Source organism: Geotrypetes seraphini, chromosome 11 (assembly GCF_902459505.1).
Source record: "Geotrypetes seraphini chromosome 11, aGeoSer1.1, whole genome shotgun sequence".
Classification (NCBI taxonomy): Eukaryota; Metazoa; Chordata; class Amphibia; order Gymnophiona; family Dermophiidae; genus Geotrypetes; species Geotrypetes seraphini.
In genome coordinates this window covers 134,499,519-134,521,730 of record NC_047094.1, presented here as the reverse complement: position 1 = coordinate 134,521,730, position 22,212 = coordinate 134,499,519, and the positions used below count along the sequence as shown (strand labels likewise).

Sequence of the window (22,212 nt, the reverse complement as noted above, 5' to 3'; positions counted from 1 at the left end):
TGAAATCAGTCCTGGGGGTCCTCGAGCTAGTTGGGTTGTTCAAGCTATCCCTAATGAATATGCAAGAGATTTGCAGATAATGGAGGTGACAGGCATGCAAATCTGTCTTGTATATTCGTTAGGGTTAGCCTGAGAATACAACTGGCCTCGAAGACCATTAAAAAAAAAGAAAGCGAGAAATTGAGCCAAGTAGCAGTACAGTAAACTTTGGAAGGGAAACGGCAAACTGTGAAGTGACCTTGAAAGGACATCCTTTCTGTATCTGCCGCATGAGGTAAATAAATGCTCCCATGTTAAGATTATACTTCTGGGTCAAGGTAAGTGCAAACATTTCCAGCGCTGAGCTTGGACAAAGCAGTAGCGGTGATGCAGCTGGAAGGAAATCCTCGCAAAAGGAAATGGGACGTGCAGCTGTTTTAGGTCAGATTGATTGGAAATGCAGGTGTGGAACTGGGAAACCCAATCCAGCCACTGAAGTCTAAACAAAGCTTTTAACAAAGTAGCGACTCTTCCTCTTCCTTCTCTTGCGACGTGCAAACTCTTGTAGAGCTGGGGGGGGGGGGAGGGCATTGTGGCATCCCCTCTCTCCAAAATGAGGGAAAGAGGCGTGCTAAATGATTTAGCGTATGTTAAAGACATAAGAACATAAGAACATAAGCAGTGCCACCGCTGGGTCAGACCACAGGTCCATCTCGCCCAGCAGTCCGCTCCCGCGGCGGCCCAACAGGTCACGACCTGTCTGAATCACCCCTTGGTTTCAGTACCCTACGATCCCTTTGTCCCTCAGGAATCCGTCCAATCCCTGTTTGAATCCCTGTACTGTATTCTGCCTGATCACTTCCTCCGGGAGCGCATTCCATGTGTTCACGACCCTTTGGGTGAAGAAAAACTTCCTTGCATTTGTCTTGAACTTATCCCCCTTCAGTTTCTCCGAATGCCCCCTCGTACCTGTTGTCCCTCTCAGTCTGAAGAACCTGTCCCTATCCACCCTCTCTATGCCTCTCAGGATCTTGAAGGTCTCTAGCATATCTCCCCTGAGCCTCCTTTTTTCCAGAGAGAAGAGACCCAGCTTATCCAGCCTTTTACAAAGCCGCAATAGTGATGCTGCCAGTGGCATAGTCAGGGGGAGGGGTTGGTGGGATCGCTGGAACCCATCCTTCTCTTCGCCCCCCCAATCGCTCCTTCCAGACCCTCCCTCCCCCCCACCTGTGTACAGCCCTTCCCTTTCTTCATAACTTTATATTTTTCCCAGCACAATCGGCATCATGAATTTGCTGCCCACATTGGTGTTGGCTATCTGATGTCACTTCCGGGTCGGAAATGATGTCGGAGGGAGAGCCGACACAACACGGGCAGCGTAAAATAAGAGGTATGGGGGAAGGGCGTCGCTGGCTGCTGCCCTGCTAAATGTACCAAAGCCTATTCAGTTCTGTGGCAGTATCACTATGCAGCTTAGTAAAAGACGCCTATTATATTCCTTTGGGCCGCTTAGCAGTTAGCGTTTGCTAAAGGAAGAAGAAAAAGGGCAACAGTCAAGTTTTCAAGTTTCAAGTTTATTTTTGATTTGATAAATCGCTTATTTAAATTTACTAAGCGAGATACAACTTTGGGAAAAAATATAAACATACAGTTAAACAAAATATTTACATATTAAAATAATGGGTTAGACCAACAGACTAGAGGTCTGCATGGGAATGGGGATCGTGGGAATCCCGCGGGGGTCCCGCGGGAATCCCCTGCTAACTTGCGGGACTCCCATGGGGACCCCCCTCTAGCCAACAAGATTCCCACGCGGATGGAAGGCTTTCGAAGCATGGTTCGTCCATATAATATAATGGACACGTCAGCCTTAGTAAAAGGGGGGGTTTATAAGTTAATTACCTGAACAGAAAACAAAAAAAGGGTTCCACCAAAGAGATTCCACAAGGAATACAGCAGCGCAAACACAAAAGAAACTGTGGAATAGATGATCCTGTCAGAAGTAATTGCTGCTTTTTATGGGGACGGGCAGGGATGGAGGTAATTCCTTGCAGGGATGGGTGGGGACGGAGAGGATCCTGATGGGGACGGAGAGAATCCTGGCGGGGATGGATGGGATTTCTGTCCCCGTGCAACTTTCTACAACAGATTTACAGACTAATGGATAAAAAAAGGGAAGAACTACAATTCAATAATTTTAGAATAGAGAAGAGAACCATAAAAGGAAAGAAACATTGGGGAAGGGGAAGTAAAAAGTAAGATAGAGCTAAGATTAACTTTGAATTTAGTTTAAAGGTCATAAGCATAGAGACCTTTGTCCATTTTAAAAATGCACTTTCTAATCAAAGGAAAATGTGTTTTTGAAGTAAAAGGTTTTTAAAGCCTGTTTGAATTTTCTAAGCCACGTTTCTAAATGGATATCTAAAGAAAGGTGGTCCCAAAGGCTGGGGCAACATCTTTGAAACAAATAAACAGGTCCATATCGAGTTTTAACTATTAAAACAGGAATGGACAACCGGAAGATTGTGATGGGCTGAGCGTAGGGATCAAGAGATGGGTGTAAGAAATGAGGGAATACCAGTATATAAGACCTGATGAGCTATGGTTAGAATTTTGAAAGACATTGAAGAGATATAAAAACACTTTAATATGTATATAAACTTGTAACCCAATAAATAGATGGATAGATAACCGGCATACACCCCACGTGGACAGCAATGCAACATTTGGGAATAAGTTGCATTACAAGTTGGGAGAAACTCAACTTGAGTATTGATCTGAGTAGCATTTAGACTGAGAAAAGAAATGGAATATTTATCCTTAGATGTGTGTTGAGAGATTAACAGTATCAACGCAATATCTAATCTAATCTAATCTAATCTAATCCTTAGGTTTGTATACCGCATTATCTCCACGTTCGTAGAGCTCGACGCGGTTTACAGTAGGAGAAATAGGAAGGAACTACAACAGAGGGTTAGAGGTAGAAGTGTGAAGAAAATTTAGAGGACTTGGGATGCCAAGATATAAGAGTTTCCTTGATTCCTAAGTTGGAGGGAGACTTACATTTTTTGAGAAAAGCCAGGTTTTCAGAAAACTTGGAGAGAGCTCAAGTTCCGAAGAGGGGAGGTAAGGTTGTTCCAGAGCTCAGTGATTTTGAAGTGGAGGGAGGTCCCTAGCTTTCCTGTGTGGGAAATGCCTTTTAGCGAGGGGAAGGATAATTCAATAGAAAAAAAAGACAGCTATGATCAATATCCGGAAAAAAAAAAGAGAAACCTCAGATAACCAATTTGCACTATATTTCAATACATACAAGTACAGCAAAGTCATTGGTCTCGGAAAAAACCTCCACTCTTCATTAATATAATAATATAAATATCTGACTCATTCAAATATACGATTATGTTTAATGTTTATAATTTTTTGTAAACCGTGTAGAACTTTTTGGTAACGCGGTCTATAAGTATAATGTTATGTTATGTAATATTTCAAAACTTCTCAAATATTGATCAGATACAGCCACCTTCATAGATGTCAAGGACAGTTAATCACTGGCGTGCGAGAACTCCTGTTGCCAATTCCTCTTCTCAATGGCAAAAGCCCGACCAAAGTCGAGGAAAAGAAAAAAAATATATTTGAGAAATTTTGAAATATTAATGATTGGAGTTTTTTTCAGAGACCAGTGACTTTGCTGTACTTGTATGTATTGAAATATAGAACAAATTGGTTAACTGAGGTCTCTTTTTGGGGGGATATTTGTTGAATGATGTTTGATACAGTGGTCTTTTGGTCATAGTTGACTTTTTCTACTATATTGGGTTGAGTTTGCTATTGCAATAGTAGAGGTTTGTTATATATTGTGGAGAGATTAAGACAGGAAAAAGTCTGTTTAATGTTGTTCTTGGCCCATTTATGGTGTCATAATAGTGGGCTGTCGATTCTTAATGGTGAAAGTGGCTGAGGAGGAAGTTTCAAAAACTATAAATAAATATTGAGAACCAAACAAAAGCTGACGCACAAGGGGTGCAACTTCCTAAATTCTGAACGTTATTTTGCCACTGGAGCTGTAGAGAGTTATGTGATTTTACAAAGTGTCAAATTACAGAATCGTAATTCAGTGTTTTGACATTGTTTCGGATCATTGATTGAACCTTGTCAATGAAAATGTGGCACTTTTAACTGTGGAACTCTGAGCCGTCCACTTCCTGCAGAAGAAAACTCCAAAGGAAATCCATGAATGGATGGTGCAAACACTGAGGGCTCCTTTTACACCGAAAAACTACCGCCTGCTCAAGAGGAGGCGGTAGCGGCTAGCGTGCGGGGCATTTTAGCGCGCGTTAAGGCCCTAACGCAGGGGTGTCCAACCTTTTGGCTTCCCTGGGCCGCATTGGCCGAAAAAAATGCTTCTGGGGCCGCACAAAAATGCTGCAGCAAGACAGAGCGAGCCAGCAAGACAGTAAACACCCAGGGGCAGCAGAAAAAAACAGTGCATCGCCCTCGATCGGGGCAGCACAAAATACTTCACGAGGCCGCAGGTTGGACACCCCTGGCCTAATGCACCTTTGTAAAAGGAGCCCTGAGTGACAAATGACCATCATAGTCCATGACATGGGGACAGATTTGTGCCTGCCCCCACAGGATCTCTCTCTATTACGTTACATTACTGATTTCTATTCCACCTCAACCTTGCAGTTCTGGGCGGATTACAAAAGAGACATCTGGACATTTCCAGGATGATTACAAAGAGACTTCTGGACTTTTCCAGAAGAGTTACAAGAAGAAGAACATTTCCAGAGGAGTTACAAGAATGGTGTAGTATAGTTTAGGGAATGGGATACGGCAAGGAGGATTGGGTATTGCAGTGGATATACAATTCGGGATGCTGCACAGATAGGATATATGCAATTAGGGAAGCAGTTGACAAGCTTGGGCTTTGAGGGGAAGGGTAACTGGTGAAGAAGGGAGGATGGGGGAGTCGCACAGAGGGGATTCCAGGTTGGAGTTATGACATCTGTATACATTTTTTGAATAGATGGGTTTTGATTTCTTTGCGAAAAGATTTGAAATCGCTTGTTGTCATCAGCAGGTTGGAGATGGCGCGGTCCAATTTCGCTGCTTGCGTCGCTAGTAGACTGTCAAACATCTTCTTACGCTGGGTGCCTTTGAGTGGGGGGTAGGTAAATGGAGTCTTATCCCTGTCCTGTCTCCAATCTGCACAAGCTTTAAAACGCTCCAAAATCATAAGTTTGATGCATTGCTGTGTGGCAGCTTGAGTTGATTGCTGTGGGTCTGGGTTACCAGGACATGCAAGCAATTGTGAACGTACATTGATTTGTGGCTTACACAAAAAGATACCCCCTTTATTCTTTTGTGTTTTCCTTTCTAGAATGTAAAGTGTACAGAACAATCTCATATCTGTATCTTATTCTGCGTTGTTTTTTTTTTTTTGCAGCCTGTGTGTTTTAACAAAGGTAACTGTTTGTTCAAAGTACAGAGAAGGTGACATATGTCGGCTATTCAGCTTTTAGCATACAAAGGAACTTTGATGGAATTTGAGCCATAGCCCCATAATTAATCTTTCCTCTAGTTTATGAGGAGCTGCGTGTGCAAAAAAAAAAAAATTATTTTGTTCAACTCTTTTTAAGCTGAGCTCAAATTTGTGCTTTATGTCAAATATATATAGGCAAGAACAAGACAACTACTGGGATTTCAAAAGTTAAGTAATTGGTCATGAAAATAATTCTACATTATTACTTAGCATATTATTTTGTTTTAAATCATTCAGAAAGCATCCCATATAGATCTTTCCTAAATATTTCTACTGCATATGCTATGGGGTACCATAACTAAAGGCGCGATGACAATCCCATGATGACATTTGCAGGCAGGACAAATGCGTGTCACTGTTTCCTGGGCTTTGAGGGCTTTCCGTTTGTGCTGTGAGTTGGGGTGTGGGTGGGCAACCTCCCAGTAAATTTGCAAGTGCTCGTGCTCCCGTTGGGGGGGGGGAGGAACTCCTCCCCCGTACATTGAAAACTCCAGTTTTTTTCTCTTCAGGAGTTTTCAGTGTATTGGGGGTTCCACCCCCCCCTCCCCACTCCCCTCAACAGGAGTGTGAGCACTTGTAAGTTTAGTGGGGGAGGGGGGTTCCTCCCCCACACCCCCCCTCACAGCGCAAAGGGGAAGCCCTGAAAGGCGGCACACACCTGTCTTGCGTGCAAACGTCACCACAGGATTGTCCTGCGCGCTTTTGATGGGTCACCATGCCATGGCATATGAGTAACCACAAACGCAAAAGTACAAAGCAAATGATCACAACTGAGGAACAGGCTTAAACTAAGGAGATCTTTTTATTAAGATGTTTTATAATCTGAAGAATTTTATAGGCTTATATTTGATGTACAGGATCAAGTATTTAATCTGTGGGCTTAGCCTTCACAGGCAGACATGGTGGACATATTTTAATAGAAGACATTTCACAATGGGAAGTATTGATAAAGGGTGATGTTCAATATGCTGGAAGTTCTTCTTTACCCAACGTGTGATGGACACCTGGAATGCGCTTCCAGAGGACGTAATAGGGCAGAGTACGGTACTGGGGTTCAAGAAAGGATTGGACAATTTCCTGCTGGAAAAGGGGATAGAGGGGTATAGATAGAGGATTACTGCACAGGTCCTGGACCTGTTGGGCCGTCGCGTGAGCAGACTGCTGGGCCTGAACCAGCAGAGGCATTGCTTATGTTCTTATGTTATGTTATCTAGAAGTGGGGAGATCCTAGACCTGTTAACAGCAGTTAGTGACGGAGCTCGTGTGGATTGGGCTGTACTGGACCTACTACTTGTGAATGGGGAGAATGCTGCTGATCATCTGGTATCTAGGGCCATGTTTTCTAAATGGCGCTCGCAGATGGGCATCGGACAAGTTCGGTGCTAAGCGCCGTTCTGTTCTATATCTTGAAAACCTGGCCCGTTGGCTACCCTTGATGACTAGACGTGAAGACCAAAGCAGTTGGGTAAAGCTAGACTTATGTAAACATAGCAAGAAATAAGGAAACACCAGTGTATAGGATCTTTGGAATAAATAGTGGTTTTGGTGAAAGCCCTTCATTTCAAATCTTCCCCCTCCCCCCCTACACATTGGTGATACAGGGTGCCAGAATCTTGAATTCCAATCTGGCATCTCTTCCTCCCACACTCACAAAGGGGAGGTGGGAGTGAGAGGGAGAGATGCCGGACTGGGATTGGTGGCACCCTGATGCATCCCGACTTGCCATCACTTGAGTCTCTTTCTCACAATTTCTTTAAAACATATTCCACTTTTACTCTCTTCCACCTCTTTTCTGGAAACTCCTGCACCAGTCTGAGAACCCTAACTTTTCTCTAGGTACAGATTTTTTAATAAGGGTCAGAACCTCCTGACTGAAAACCATGCTAACTGTTTAAATATAAAGCAACATGGTGTCTAAGCATAGAATAATTGCTAGGTGGTGGCCAGTGTGAGTAGGATGAAATATCCCAAATGTTATTGTATTTCTCAAATTTTGACAGTTATGCAGAAAATAAGCTTTGTATAGTGTTGGGGGTCTAATAAAAGGCAGTTCCACTCAGAAGCGCCATAATGGAATTCATGCTTAGCACTCATCATCTCGGCATCTCAATTTTGGGCTTTTTGCAGAATCATCCCCCTATGATCACAGGAAACAGCGCAGTTTTTCTGATACTAGAGTTGACTTGATTATAAAACTGCTTCAAGATTTTATTTCTACACTCCAGTGGTGTAGTTGGAACCAAACTTCTTTTTTTTTTTTAGTGGGGGGAGGGGGATTCACATGGGCAGGTACTAGGCACTGAGCAGTCCATTTTCTCCGCCTTCCCCTTGCCATTAGTTACTTGCTTTCTCTTTTCATCTCTTCCCCCCCTTCCAAAAATTCAAATTAAAAAAGCCGTATCTAGCAGAAATCCTGAAGCCCAGCCCTATGATGCTGCATGGGCCTCTTGTCTTGTAGATTAGAGAATGGCACGGGGACAAATTTTTTCCCTGTTCCCGCAAGAACTCATTTTTCTGTCCTGTCCCTGCCCCATTTCTGCAAGCTCCATCCTCATCTGCACAAGCCTTAAACACTTTAAAATCATAAGTGTTTGAGGCTTGTGCGGTTAAGACCATAGCTTACGGGGACGGTGAAAAACTTGTCCCTGTGTCATTCTCTGTTGTAAATCACCTTGAACCTGTACCGGATAAGTGCGATTAAGAAAGCCTGATTAGATTAGATTCTATGAAGTGGAAATAGAGAGTTGCACGGGGACAGAAATCCCATCCATCCCTGCCAGGATCCTCTCTGTCCCCACCCGTCCCCGTCAGGATCCTCTCCGTCCCCACCCATCCCCGCAAGGAATTACCTCCATCTCCGCCCGTCCCCATAAAAAGCAGCAATTACTTCTGACAGGATCATCAATTCCATAGTTTCTTTTGCTGTTTTCCTTGTGGAATCTCTTTGATGGAATCCTTTTTTTGTTTTCTGTTCAGGTAATTAACTTATAAACCCCCTCTTTTACTAAGGCTGACATGTCCATTATATTATACGGACAAACCCTGCTTCCAAAGCCTTCTATCCCCGTGGGAGTCCCGTGGGCCAGAGGGGGGTCCTCGTGGGAGTCCCGTGGGCCAGAGGGGGGTCCCTGTGGGAGTCCCGTGGGTTAGGGGGGATTCCCGCGGGACCCCCAGGATCCCCGTTCCCATGCAGACCTCTAAGTGGAAAAAGTGCCATAGTAGCAGTCAAGTCACTGTCTCTGCCTTTGCTAACATGCTTGAGTCTTTGTAGCTGTGTTCCCACGAGAATTCAATAGGCTTATTGTGCTGGCCTTGGCAACCCAAAAGAGCCTGCTGCTGCCTGCCACACTTGGCTGACTCAGCTTCTGGATTTCATCAGCTGTCGTGCCCTTCCCTTGCTCCCAGGGCGAAGGTGCAAACTCATTCTCCGAGTTCATCTGTGGATTTTGTCGCAGGAATGCATAAATTATCAATGGGTGGTTCTAGAATATGCTATCGGATGCGAATGAAAAGTCTTGCACAATGGAGTTCTCAAGAGCAATACTGTTTTCCCGGGAGTGTTCCACTCTAATTGATTGATTGATTGCAAAAAGTTCAGGAGGATATTTGCAACACTGTGGCCTCGAAATGAAGTAAGAGTAGCATTATTACAGATTCATCAGTCCTAGATTGACCATAGAATTTTTAATGGGTTCCTGATTGCTCAAGTTACAGTATGACGTTTTTAGAACAGCGAATAACAAAACTTTTTTTAATAGTGTAGGAGTATAATTGCATTAGAAAAGAGGATGGTGAGTTATGTAAGACAAACGCGAGCAAAGAATCCAACAGAGCTGCAGTGATGGTGTACAAGACGCCAAGTCTTTAATAAACCAACATGACAAGACGTTTTTGTTCATGCACCATGTAGGAGTCTACATAGCTTGTTAATTTGTCTACCACACCACTGTTTCCAGTTGTTATCCATAAGGTTCCCCAGTATATTATACATTTTAGGACCCCTGAGGAAGGAGTGTCGGGTCCCGGTTCACCAACCCTTTTGGATACAAACTGTTTTATGCTTTTTTTCATTAATGACTTGGGCCTCCTTTTACGAAGCTGTGATAGCAGTTTCTAGCATGGGGAGCCACGCTGAATGGCTTGCGCTGCTCCCGACGCCCATTGAGTTCTTATGAGCGTCGGGAGCAGCACGGGCCATTCAGCGCGGCTCCCTATGCTATAAACTGCTATTGCAGTTTTGTAACAGACTAGGGTTACCAAATTTGCTTTTAAAAAAAGAACATGTGGCCCCACCCTGTTCTGCTCCAGCCCCACCCCCACAGAAACCTAGTCTCCTCTTCCCCCCCTCCCCCACCCCCAAGTCCGAGCTTGGGGGCCTTTCAAAACTCGGACAAACTTTTGGATTTTGAAAATCTGTCCGGATATCCGGACACTCCTCTGAAAGAGGATGTGTCCGGATTTTTCTGGACATCTGGTAACCCTACTGTACATAAGCCAGTTATTTTTTTTATTTCTATGCAGTGGAAGAGCTGGCTGATGCCCAAAGTCGCAGCCTCTTTTAATAGAACAACAAAGAGGTTGATGCAGGAAACCAGGTGCTGCTAGGAATCTTTTTTTTTTTAAAAAAAAGCTTTTGTACAAAATTTCACCTTCCCCCCCCCCCCAATTGTGTCTGGTGTCTAGTTACACTGTTGAATCCCCCTCCCACAACCCCCCAAAAATAAATCTCAGTCTAGTGGCATCTAAGACCCCTGCCCCCACCCCCCCCCCGACTGCCCTGCTGTATTTTCAAGAAGATGTAGAGATGTAGAAATAATGTCCACTGCCTCTATACTGCCCTCTTTTTTGGGGGGGTGGGGGAGGCAATGGTAGTGCCATATCCTGTGTGAAAAATCTCCTTATTTGTCAGAGTGATCCTGCACATTGCAACCTGAGATGTGAACATAAGAATAGCCACTGCTGGGTCAGACCAGTGGTCCATCATGCCCAGCAGTCCGCTCATGCGGCGGCCCTTAGGTCAAAGACCAGTGCCCTAACTGACTCTAGCCCTATCAGCGTACGTCCTTGTTCAGCAGGAACTTGTCTAACTTTGTCTTGAATCCGTGGAGGGTGTTTTCCCCTATGACAGCCTCTGGAAGAGCGTTCCAGTTTTCTGCCACTCTCTGGTGCGGTTGCGAGGAAGTGCCTCGGACGTCTCATTAATCGCAAACTTCCGCCCTTGATAGCTTTCTGCATCGGGCCTCAAAAATCCCAAAATGACGCTATGGAATTAATAAGCCTCAGATGCATTGCATCCGTATCTCAGCATGTAGCAATTGAAAGCGGCAGAGTAACAAAATTAATTAATTAGGTAATTAAGATCCTCTCTCCTCTTTTGTTCTGTTTTATTCCTGAGGAGATGTAATTTTATTTTAAAGCTCCTCCTACTTTACACATGTAATAACGAGGGAGACAAATATATTGGGTTCCTGCAATTCTTAAAGACCATATATAGATCTTTTTGGTTGGAAGCATTTCAACTTGTCGTCTAATTGCCAAGGTTGAAAAGCTCCACCAGGAGTTGTGCTAAAATTATAGTCCTATTCACCCTCGAGCAAAGAAAATAATTAAAACAATTTTATTATCTTATCCATTGTTTGTCTTCTGTGTTCCAGCAAAAGGCTTTGTTTGTTCAGTGTCGCTTGGAAGCCCCTAAAGGATTTGCAGAAAATTAGCAGAAAGCCAGATAAGTATCCAGAGATGCCAAGCCTCGGTTGATAAGAACGTCTCGTATTTGTTTTTCTCACCCTCATACTCTTGGAGCCCTTTTCTTTTGCTTATCAGAGCCTTGCTGATCATGCCATATTCTTGATCATGGCTCATAAGGGAGGCAAGCTTAAGAGGAGAAAAACACATGATCTCGCCTGTAGGAAGACATCTGAGCTGCCTTCATCCTTATTAGAACATAAGAAGATAAGAATAGCCATACTGGGTCAGACCAATGGTCCATCAATCCCAGTAGCCCATTCTCAGGGTGGCCAATCCAAGTCACTAGTACCATTTTTGAGAATTACTTGCCTAGGATTTAGGTCCATTTGCGTTCCGCACTGTCTACGTTTTCCCCTGATGAAGCCATTCCAAGTGAAACGGTGGCCCCGTTGGGTTTGAAACAGTGCTGACATTCATAAAGATAAGTGCTTGTTTGAACTTATGCACTATCCTATATGATTTTTTATGATTGATATCAGACAAAAGGTGGAGATACACCTATCTTAATAAAGTATTTAAATAATTTATTCAAAAACATTTAAAAATATATATTTGAAAAATACAAAAATATTAGAAAAATTCAGTACATTTAGTACATGCCATTTGCCAATGATTGAGACTCTGACCGAAAAATGTTTCTAGCAGGTCTTGCTGGTATACTCGGTCTCTGAGACATGGCATAACAAAAAGTTTGTGGTCTTATCACAGCGTTTATAATTGGAAGTAACTTTGTATGCTCAGTAATCTAGCAGTCCCAGGATAAGGGATTGCACTATAAGCTGGAATTGTGTTCTTTCAAAAAATTTCCGGACTTGTCTCAGATTTCTCATTATTGCGAAGGATTTCTGTATTGTTTTATTTATTTGTGGTTGCATAGTACAGCATCTGTCTATTGTCATTCCTAGTAGTTTTATGGTGTTTTGGATTGGGTAGTTGATTGAGTTGAGTTCTAAGACGGTTATGGTTGGGACTTTGTCATTTTCGAGGAGAATGAATTTAGTTTTATCTGGGTTGAGTTTCAGTTTGTGTTCTTTCATCCAGGTCGTAACTGTTTCTAGTGTATTATGAAGTAAATTTGTCGTGGTGGTCTTTGGCTGATCGTATGGTATGAGGATGGTGATGTCGTCCGCATAACTATAGGTGGTTATGCCTAGATTGTCCAGGTAGACTCCGAGAGAGGCAGTGTATAGGTTGAAGAGAGTAGGGCCCTAACCACAGAAGCCTCGAACATTCGTGATTTTAAGGCTTGTGCAGATGAAGGTGGAGTGTGCAGGAATAGGAAAAGAGCTCGCGGGGACGGGAAAATTTGTCCCTGCGTTATTCTCTACTTGGGATATCTGCCGCAAGGTACAGAGCGTTGCAGTTAGTCCAGAATGTGGCTGCAAGACTTTTGACTGGTGTGGTGGTAAACTTATTCTGAAGGATTCACATTGGTTGCCAGTAAAAATTTTGGACAGAATTTAAGATCTCATTATTTCATCAACTGCTGTAGTGTGATGCTCCTATGCTCTTGAAGTGGATGTTATCTGTATATCATCCTCCATGCACTTTTGGGATAGGAGACGGTGGTGAAAGTTTCGATGTCTGCATATCCTAATGCATATTATCAAAGTACAAGATTACGGTAAGTCCTTTGTCCTACTCTATAGCTCCACTATGGTGGAATGACCTTCCAAGGTTGCATTCCAGCTGTTTTGAGATAGGGAGGTTTTATAAACTCTATATATCTACTAAAGAGTAGTAATTTTATGGTATTTTGTTGTTATATGTGATTTATTGAATTATGTATGTATTGTAATCCACATAGGTATATGCAGAATATAAATTTTAAAATAAATACATGTTCTCCTTTCAAGACCCTCTCTCTTTCCCTATATCCCTCTCTCTTTCCCTATATCCATCTTCTCATCCCCATCTATCCCCAGGCCTAGTATTTCATTACTTCTTTCCTGTCCCTTTACCCCCAAGTCTAGCATCTACCCCCTTGTTGCAGCTCCCCTCCCCCCAACCAGGCCTAAGTCCAGTAAAATAAAAACCCAGCTTTGGGACAACACTTTACCTTTGAGCTGGCTTGTGTCAGAATCCTTGCTTGAATGGAGGGAGATTTGGTGGTGACACCAGGAAGTATTTCTTTACAGAAAGGGTGGTGGATCACTGGAACAAACTACCGGTGCAGGTGATCAAGGCCACTAGCGTACTTGACTTTAAGAATAAATGGGACATACACGTGGGATCTCTACGTGGGTCGAGCAGCACTCTGACTTAATGGGTTGGGACAGTAGAGTGGGCAGACTTGATGGGCTGTAGCCCTTTTCTGCCGTCATCTTTCTATGTTTCTATGTTTCTATGAATGCTACCAAGTCTCAGCCCCTCAATGTAAACTTTTTTTTGGAGGCCCCAAGAAGAGTTGGGGTGTGGCGGGAGTTGAGCATGGGCCTGTTCTTCAAGGGATGCAGGCTGACAAATCTTCTGGAAGGTGGAAGCCTAGTCTGCCTAGTGGAAGAACCATTGGAAATATTTTACTCTTTGGTCTTCAATCTCGCTCATTTGGGATTTGTTCACACTTGGCATCTCTGGATATATTTCAAAGAAAGTCTTAGCACTAATTAAAAAAAAAAAAGTTGTTTTTTTTCATTGAGGGTTTTTAAAAAAAATTTTTAAGAAAATCAGAGTATCAGCTGTATGAGCTATATTTAATTATCGTAGGAACTTGAAGATTCTAAAGTTTATCTAACAAACCCCATTGCCTGTCTTTCTCCATAATCTCTACCAGGTTAAGCATTACTTCTATTTTGAGTTCCCCTCGGGCAGTTTTCCCACATGAAAACCTGTTCTACAAAGTTGAGAATCATCTCAGGTGGAGGACTGAATAGTTGCTTGTAAATTGTCATCGAGTAGTGCTGGATTTAGATGGAAGTTTCGGGATTGTCTGTTAGCGAGTTACATAATGTAATTAAATGTAAATGAAGCACTGTGCATTGGTCTTAGGATGGTGAAAAAAGCCCAACACTTGCCAGGTTACATTTCCAGATGTGGAGGCCAACCTTTGGCGAGAATGTGAAGAGAGGAATTAAGATGGCCAGATTGGGGGTTGCGAAATCCACAGCATTTTACAAAAGTTCTGCCAAATGCCTCTTGTAAAATACATCGAAGGACAAGCAGGAATGCATCTCGGTGTCTTGTCCCATCCACTGGGAGCAGCAGTTTTAGAAGGAACTTGTCCAACTTTGTCTTGAATCTCTGGATGGTGTTTTCCCCTATAACAGCCTCCGGAAGAGCGTTCCAGTTTTCCATCACTTCTTTACGTTTGTACGGAATCTATCCCCTTTCAACTTTAGAGAGTGCCCTCTCGTTCTCCCCTCCTTGGAGAGGGTAAACAACCTGTCTTTATCTACTAAGTCTATTCCCTTCAGTACCTTGAATGTTTCGATCATGTCCCCTCTCAGTCTCCTCTTTTCAGGGGAGAAGAGGCCCAGTTTCCCTAATCTGTCGCTGTACGGCAACTCCTCCAGCCCCTTAACCATTTTTGTCGCTCTTCTCTGGACCCTTTCGAGTAGTACCGTGCCTTCTTGGCCCTTTGGATTAACAGATCTGAAAACCTATGTTCCTACTTAACCACACCTCCAAAATTTCAATACAGTATTAAGCACCGAGTTAGTCTCATCCGACCACGTAACTACTGCAGAATAAATTGATTTGAAGACGTCAGCTTCCTTCAATGAAGAGAAATACTGTAAGTCACAAATATTGACTGGTTATATAACACGCATGTGCTGCTATTTTGAAAACTAAGTCCAGTTATGTATAGGGAAAACCCCAAAAGGTTGGTACTCTTCTAAAAAGAGTGATTCAAGGAGAGCAAATGAAAATCAAAAGGAATCACGCCAAGAGATGTAACAAATTTTACGTTCATGAAACATAAACACTTTGAAGTCAAAAATATGCTCAGACACACAGAGGCAAAAACAAGGAGCCGAGGCCCCAGGAATATTGCCTTGCCACCCAATCAATTGAGTGATTGGGTGGTGAGGCGATATTCTTGGGGCCTCGACTCCTTGTTTTTGCCTCTGTGTCTCTGAGCATATTTTTAGCTGTTTTGAAAACAGCAGAAAATAGCAAAGAAATGTTTTGGTTTTTTTTCTAAACTGGCAATTTTAAAGGCAGCAAAATTAGGGGTCCTTACTAAGGCGGGATAACCGATTTAGCGCGTGCTAAATGCTAAAGAATATAATGGATGCCTTAGCATTTAGCATGTGCGCCTTTGTAAAAGTACCCTCACTTCTTGCATTCTGTAATTCGCTGATTGTCCAGTTTTATTCTGCAATTCGCCTTATTCAGCTCTAGTCTGAAATTTGCAGATTGTAAAGTTTTATTCCTTGAGCTGCATACACGAGATCTATATTACATACTTAAGATGCCTATTTTCATTTTATCTATTTCTTGTGTTAATAAGTTGTACCCTCACTTCTTGCATTCTGTAATTCGCTGATTGTCCAGCCTTCTTTGATGTAAACCGCCTAGAAGTCATTTGACTAAGGCGGTATAGAAGAATCAAGTTATTATTATTAAAAGAATCCCTTAGTGAGACTTTGATTTGATGCTACCAGTCATTGCTAAATATGGGGTTGGATTCAGATGTGTGGTTTGTTGGCTTTGAGGCTGCAAAGATTTCATGATCCTATCTTGTGTTTTTTGTCTTCAGATGCTGGTGCATACAAATAGTAATTCATTTAGATGAAACTTCTTAAGATGCTCAAGTTCCTTTACATAAGAACATAAGAAACGCCTTCACCGGATCAGACCAAGGTCCATCTAGTCCGGCGATCCGCACACGCGGAGGCCCATTTAGGGAGATCCGGATTTCCCGTATCCCTCAATATGATTTGCAAGAAGGTGTGCATCCAACTTGCGTTTGAAACCCAGAACAGTAGTCTCCATCACAACCTCCTGCGGGAGAGCATTCCATGCGCCCACCACTCGTTGTGTGAAACAGAACTTCCTGACATTTGTCCTGAACCTGCTGCCGTTAAGTTTCAGGCTATGACCTCTTGTCTGTGTCGCATCTGAAAATGTCAGTAATGCTGCTTCCTGGTCAATTTGGTCAAATCCTTTTAATATTTTAAAAGTCTCTATCAGGTCCCCACGCAGTCTTCTCTTTTCAAGGGTGAACAGTCTAGCATTAATAAATGCCAAACATGTCTTACTCTGCTTTGCTTTACTGTACAAAAAAAAAAAAAAGCGGCTCAGTACATGTTGCAACATAAAAGTTGACAATTAAAACTTACAGCCCTTCCACCTACTCATCGGACCATTTACCAGCTAATAGAATTCTTTAACATGAAAAAAAAAAGGAAGCCGTTCTAAAACACGTAACTTTAATCCTGGTTATGAAATGGATCAGGAGAATCACTCCCACTTTCGGCTGCTGTATTATTAATCATCCCATGTCTCTCAAAACGTCTGTCGTGCTGTTTTGAAACCAAAGGAGGAGCCGAGAAACCTGGCACCTGAACTCTTTGACGTAGCAGGATAATTTTCTGCAGCATCTTGGACTATTTTCCTCAGCCTATTCTGGTCTAGTGCATGTCCCCCTTGCATGACATCATAGTTGCATGCTTGGTTTATGTGTGCAATGCAGTCATCTGCCAGGCCAAAGGAGGAGGAACCTTCCTGTCAGTTAACCTGTGCCTTCTAGTATTTCTAGGTGGTGCTCTGATTTCTTTTCCTTGTGAGACAGCAGGAGAACTTATTATTCCTCTGTCGCTGCCCTAAGTGGCATCACAGAAGGCCTTGCCGCTGCAGGTTTTAAACATGTACTTGAAGGATATTAATTACGACATTGGCTTTACCAGGACCCGGATTCCCAGACCCCAGATTCTACACAAGTCTGTTGGTTGTGCACGGCCAATGGCGCCCATTACATGCAGGTATGGATTGTTTCTTTATCCTGGTGACTTTTGTAGTTGGGACCACAGATGGTATAGAGGTGAAAAAGATTGCTGCATGATTTAAACTACAGGGCAGTCGTTAGTTCTGCAGGATACGATCGGAATGCCTTAAATTGTAATTCAAGTCAACTGGAGAGCTGAGCGACCAGACTGTGCCCTACCATGCAGAAGGACCTAAGTTTGATTTCTTCTCAGGCCATTGGTGGCTAGGTTAATAGGCATGTGGGATTCAAAGGAGGGAGTTCTCACAGCTGCGGAGGGAAGACAATCGGTCTTTGTACTATGGTGTCACTTAGTGGAAGGATGAATGCCACCCCTCGGCTAGGGATTGTCCAAATCATTGCATTAAAGTTGAGAGGGGTATTACAATGGTGTGTGTGTGTGGAGGGGGAAGGGACTGGAATCCCCATGCGGTTGTGAATGGAGTCTTCTGGGGCAAGACTTAAGCATGTTTCCAATTTTTTCTGGAAGCCTAAAAGCAAAAAAAAAGGTAAATTTTTAGATTTTTTTTTTTTCATCTTCTTAACCTGTTGTGGGGGACCCCCATCCAGTCAGGGTTTTAAGATATCCCTAATGAATATGCATGAGACACATTTGCTTGCTTGCCAACCTTTTGTTATATGCTAATCTGCCTCATGCATATTCATTAGAGATATCTTGAAAACCTGATTGGCTGGGGGGGGGGGGGTCCCCCAGGACAGGTTTAAGAGTTACTATTTAGTAGTTAAAACTTAATGGCTTTTATTTCTATTTTGAAGTGGGTCCTGGAAGAAGAGAAATGCTTTTGAAGACCACATAAGATAAACATAGAACCAGGATGGCAGAGAAAGGCCAAATGGCCCATCCAGTCTGCCCATCCGCAGTAGCCATTATCTTTTCCTCTCTCCGAGAGATCCCACGTGCCTATCCCAGGCCCTCTTGAATTCAGACACAGTCTCTGCTTCCACCACCTCTTCCAGGAGACTGTTCCATGCATCTTTAGATTACTCCGGATCCTATCACCTCTTAACTTCATCCTATGCCCTCTCATTCCAGAGCTTCCTTTCAAATGAGACTCGACTTGGGTGCATTTACGCCATGTAGGTATTTAAATGTCTCTCATATCTCCCCTCAAACCCACTACTCTTTTCTCTCTTTCCTCTTTTCCTTCTCCTAATGGTTCTGTCCTCCTTCCTTTTTTTTTATGCTCTCCTTATCCTTCCTTCTCTCCTGCCCCCCCACCCCCACCCCCGTTAGCTCTCCATTCCTCTTAGCTCTCCATTCCTCCTCAGATTTAGGAAGAACAGTTCATACATCTAGCAGCTCTATAGAAATTGGTAGTGGTAGAGAGTTGACCAGGAAATTTTCATTGTATCATAATGTAAATCTGTGATTGCCACCTCCTGAATCCTCTCTACCTCCTTGTTATTCCCTAAAATCTATCAAATTTTGCTTCTTTTGTCTTTTTAGGATATAAATATTTTCTATTTAGTTCGCTAGTAAATGGGCTTTGCACTTCTTGAGTACTCGGGGAAATAGGGCAATGTCCAGTATTTCTCTTTAAGGTCATGCTCTAATGTTAGCATTTTCGCACGTAACGTGAAAAAAAAATTGACAGGGGGGTACTTGGGGCCAGAGTCTAGAAACGGTGCCGTATGTTAGGCAGTGGTAAGTCCAGTATTGCCACTTAATTGCTTTAATTAGCTCTAATCAACGTGGTAATTGACCACACTTTTAAAAACTGATGAAAAACTCGTTAAAAACCGTAGATGCCTATGAAGGTAGGCGGCGTAATCGCATTTAAGGAGGAAACTAAAGGAGCCTAAGGTCAAAGTAAGCATGGTTAAGGGCAGAGATGACCTTGGATGCCATTAGACGCAATTCTCAAAACCTTGGGCGTCTGTAATGTAGGCCAATAAAAACCCTGGACTACATTGAAGATGCCTTAAGTTTTTTTTCTGGTAGGCTCTGCTAACCGCGATTCTTTAAAGGGCGCCTCAGGGTGATTGACACAAAGCTAGTGCTGTTTTTGTAGGTGGCAGCTGATTTTTAGGGGCCACCTACAGAATCTGGCCCTTCCTGTCTACTATTTAGGAAGTGTTAAGAGCCTTGTGTTGTGCACGATAAATACAAAAAAATATAAAATACCACACGCTTAGAACACAGAAACAAGTTAACACAAAACACTTTACCATGCTTTGCAGTAAGGTCCTGATTCTCATCGGAATGCCAAGTTAGGCGGCGGTATGCATCCTACCGCTGCCCAACTTAATTGTTTTGGCACTAATTGACGCGGTAATTGACCGTGTCATTTAAACCCAATTAAAAAAATCCTCCAGGACCAGTGCCTTTGTCCCTAGCGGCTAGTGGCACATGGTGATTCCAGAGCCCAGAAGTGGTCATGATTAGGGGTGCTGCTGGCTGTGATTCTGACGGGACCCTAGGCGCCGGAAATGTAGGCCTGTGAAACCCTGGCTACATTTCCGGTGCCTTCGATCCCGTCAAGCTGCGATTCTGGAAGCGGCGCCTGCTAGGGATTTGACAAACGGTAGGTGCCCATTTTGCCAGCACCTGCCATGGCCGGCGCTGCTTACAGAATTAGCCCCTAAGTGTTTTCACATGTACTAAGTGTGTATTGGGTCTTAGACCCTTCAAAAGAGAAGACGGTAGCAGGGCTGACGGACAAAGAGAAACTCCAGTAATGTTCTGAAACTTTAACCACCGAAAGGGTGGTTGATCGCTGGAATAATCTTCCACAACAGGTCATTGAGGCCAGCAGCGTGCCAGATTTTAAGAAAAGATGGGATTGGCATGTGGGATCTCTTCATGGAGGTAGTTAGGGGGTGGGCCATTAGTGTGGGCAGACTAGATGGGCCCTGGCCCTTTTCTGCCGTCATGTTCTATGTTTCTATGTTTATTGCATGAACGGAGAACTAATTTTACTTGAGTCAAGTAAAATTTTCTCTTTTCACTGAAAAGATCACAGTTGTGTACCCCCCCACCTCAATGTTTGCTTAGCCTCAGATTTTCATTCCTGTATCTCCAATGCCTGCGGAAAACAAACCGTGTAGGGTGCAGTTTTGCAAAAGGTGTTCGTTCCCCGTTCCATTTGTTTCCAGCCATGCAGCATTCTTATAACCCAAGAAGCTGCTCGGTGACATTCCTTAGAACGGAAAAAATGAACCCACTGGAACTGCCTTGGTACTGTGTGTAGTCTAGATTGTGGAGGTCAGCTTGTCCTTGCAAGCTGCAGTTAGATCAACTTCTGAGAAGAGGCCTGGCATTTCCCTTCTCATTTTTTGAGAGAAGCGTAAAAATAGTGAACTGCTTGTGTTGGGGATGCCAAAATACAAAATGCCAGCAATTAAGCTTCTATTGGATTCAATAATGGACTTTTTAATACTAATAGAAAGGATCAGATTGACAGCATTGGGAATACATTGAATCAAACGTCAATCGCTCCTCCTAAACTTACTTGCTCCACTTCATCACTGACCGTGGATTGAAGACAAAGTTTTATTTTATTTTTCTTTCCAGCTTATGATTTATCTTTAATCTTTTGTCTTTGTTTTGTTCTATTTCTATCATTTAAATTTCTCCAGAATTCTACTGTTCAACGGCTCCCCCTTCTGCTTCTATTCCTTTCTCTCCTCTCTTCTACCTTCCAAAGTATTTAGATCAATGCTGTCTTGTTAAAATGTTTATTTTATTTTTATTTTTCCTCTAACTCTACTTTTCACTTCTCTATTACCCTCCAGGTACTTTAGTTAGATTGTGAGCCTTCGGGACAGTAAGGGAATTTTTCAAGTACCTTTCTTATTTCTAATCTTAATGTATATTTTCTGTAAACCGCTTAGAACCTAACGGATGTAGCGGTATATAAGAAATAAATTACATTACATTACATTACATTGAATGAGTATGTGGAATTGTAAGCTTGTTGACGATGTACTTGCTCCTGGAGGCCTTGCAACTAAAAATACTTGTTCACTAAGGAGAAAATTCCCCAAAATCATTTTTTAAAAAAGGTTGGTACTTAGCGTGATTTTTATAAACCACCTCTGGACTTAGGCGCAGTTTATAGAATTATGTGTAGAGCTGTCTTCGAGACTTGAGGTGCAGGCAGTGGTGTAGTAAACGGGGTGGACCACCCCATGCACCATCTTGGGGGGTGCACTGGCTCCTCTCCGCCCCCCACTCCTTCCCTGCTGTGTATGGCCTGATCTGCTTCTTGTGTTTGAAGGTTACAGTATCTTAAGCAAATAATGATTTGTAAATCTTGGTGCGACAAGAGCAATATCAGTTATGTGAAATCTCATTCCCTGCTTAATGTTTCATTCAGTGGCCTAACTTGGCTTGATCTTAAGATCAAAACTGCCTAGAACAGTGGTTCTTAAACCTGTCCTGGGGGACCCCCCAGCCAGTTGAGTTTTCAGGCTATCCTTAATGAATTAGCCTATCTCACTCGTGCATATTCATTAAGGATACCTTGAAAACACAACTGGCTGGGGCTCCCACTAGCCTAGAACACATTGATTTTCCAATTATCCATGGAGGTGTTATTTTAATATTTAAGTTTATAAAAGGTATATCCCATGCTGGAAAACTAGGGACATCCCTCCCCTTTAGAATCACCGAGCTCTGGAACAACCTTACATCCCCTCTCAGAAATTTGAGTTCCCTCCAACTCTTCCGAAAACATCTGAAAACATGGCTTTTCTCAAAAATGTAACACCTCCCCCCTCTCTGGTACCTAAACCTTCTATTCCTCCTTTACTCTTAATCCACAACCATCCTTTGGAGTTCCATTCTATCTTAGTCCTGTAAACCGTGCCGAGCTCTACGATCGTGGAGAAGATGCGGCAAACCTAAGGTTTAGTTTAGTTTAGGTTTTATGTATTATATAGATTGGCAGTATATTGTGGTAAAAGTGCTTTGGGCCCAGAAATGGCCAGTTAAAACATCAACTGGATTTTATATGTTTACACCAGTCATGTTCCTGAGGGGCTGAGG

The 22,212-nt window shown here is 42.9% G+C and overlaps 1 protein-coding gene across 3 annotated transcripts in view; it reads left to right on the top strand.

Annotated features, from left to right (window-relative positions):
• Positions 1-22,212, top strand: part of ARHGAP40 (Rho GTPase activating protein 40) — a 66,264-nt gene that overhangs the window by 8,264 nt on the left and 35,788 nt on the right. The window contains exon 1 of one of the 3 annotated variants that reach the window (XM_033915041.1): positions 17,049-17,199. The exons of the other annotated variants lie outside the window; for them this stretch is intronic. Within the exon in view, the coding sequence (XP_033770932.1) occupies positions 17,084-17,199 (116 nt within the window). The 5' untranslated portion in view covers positions 17,049-17,083. Of the gene's footprint in view, positions 1-17,048; positions 17,200-22,212 lie in introns of those variants that run through there. 3 annotated transcript variants of the gene reach the window in all.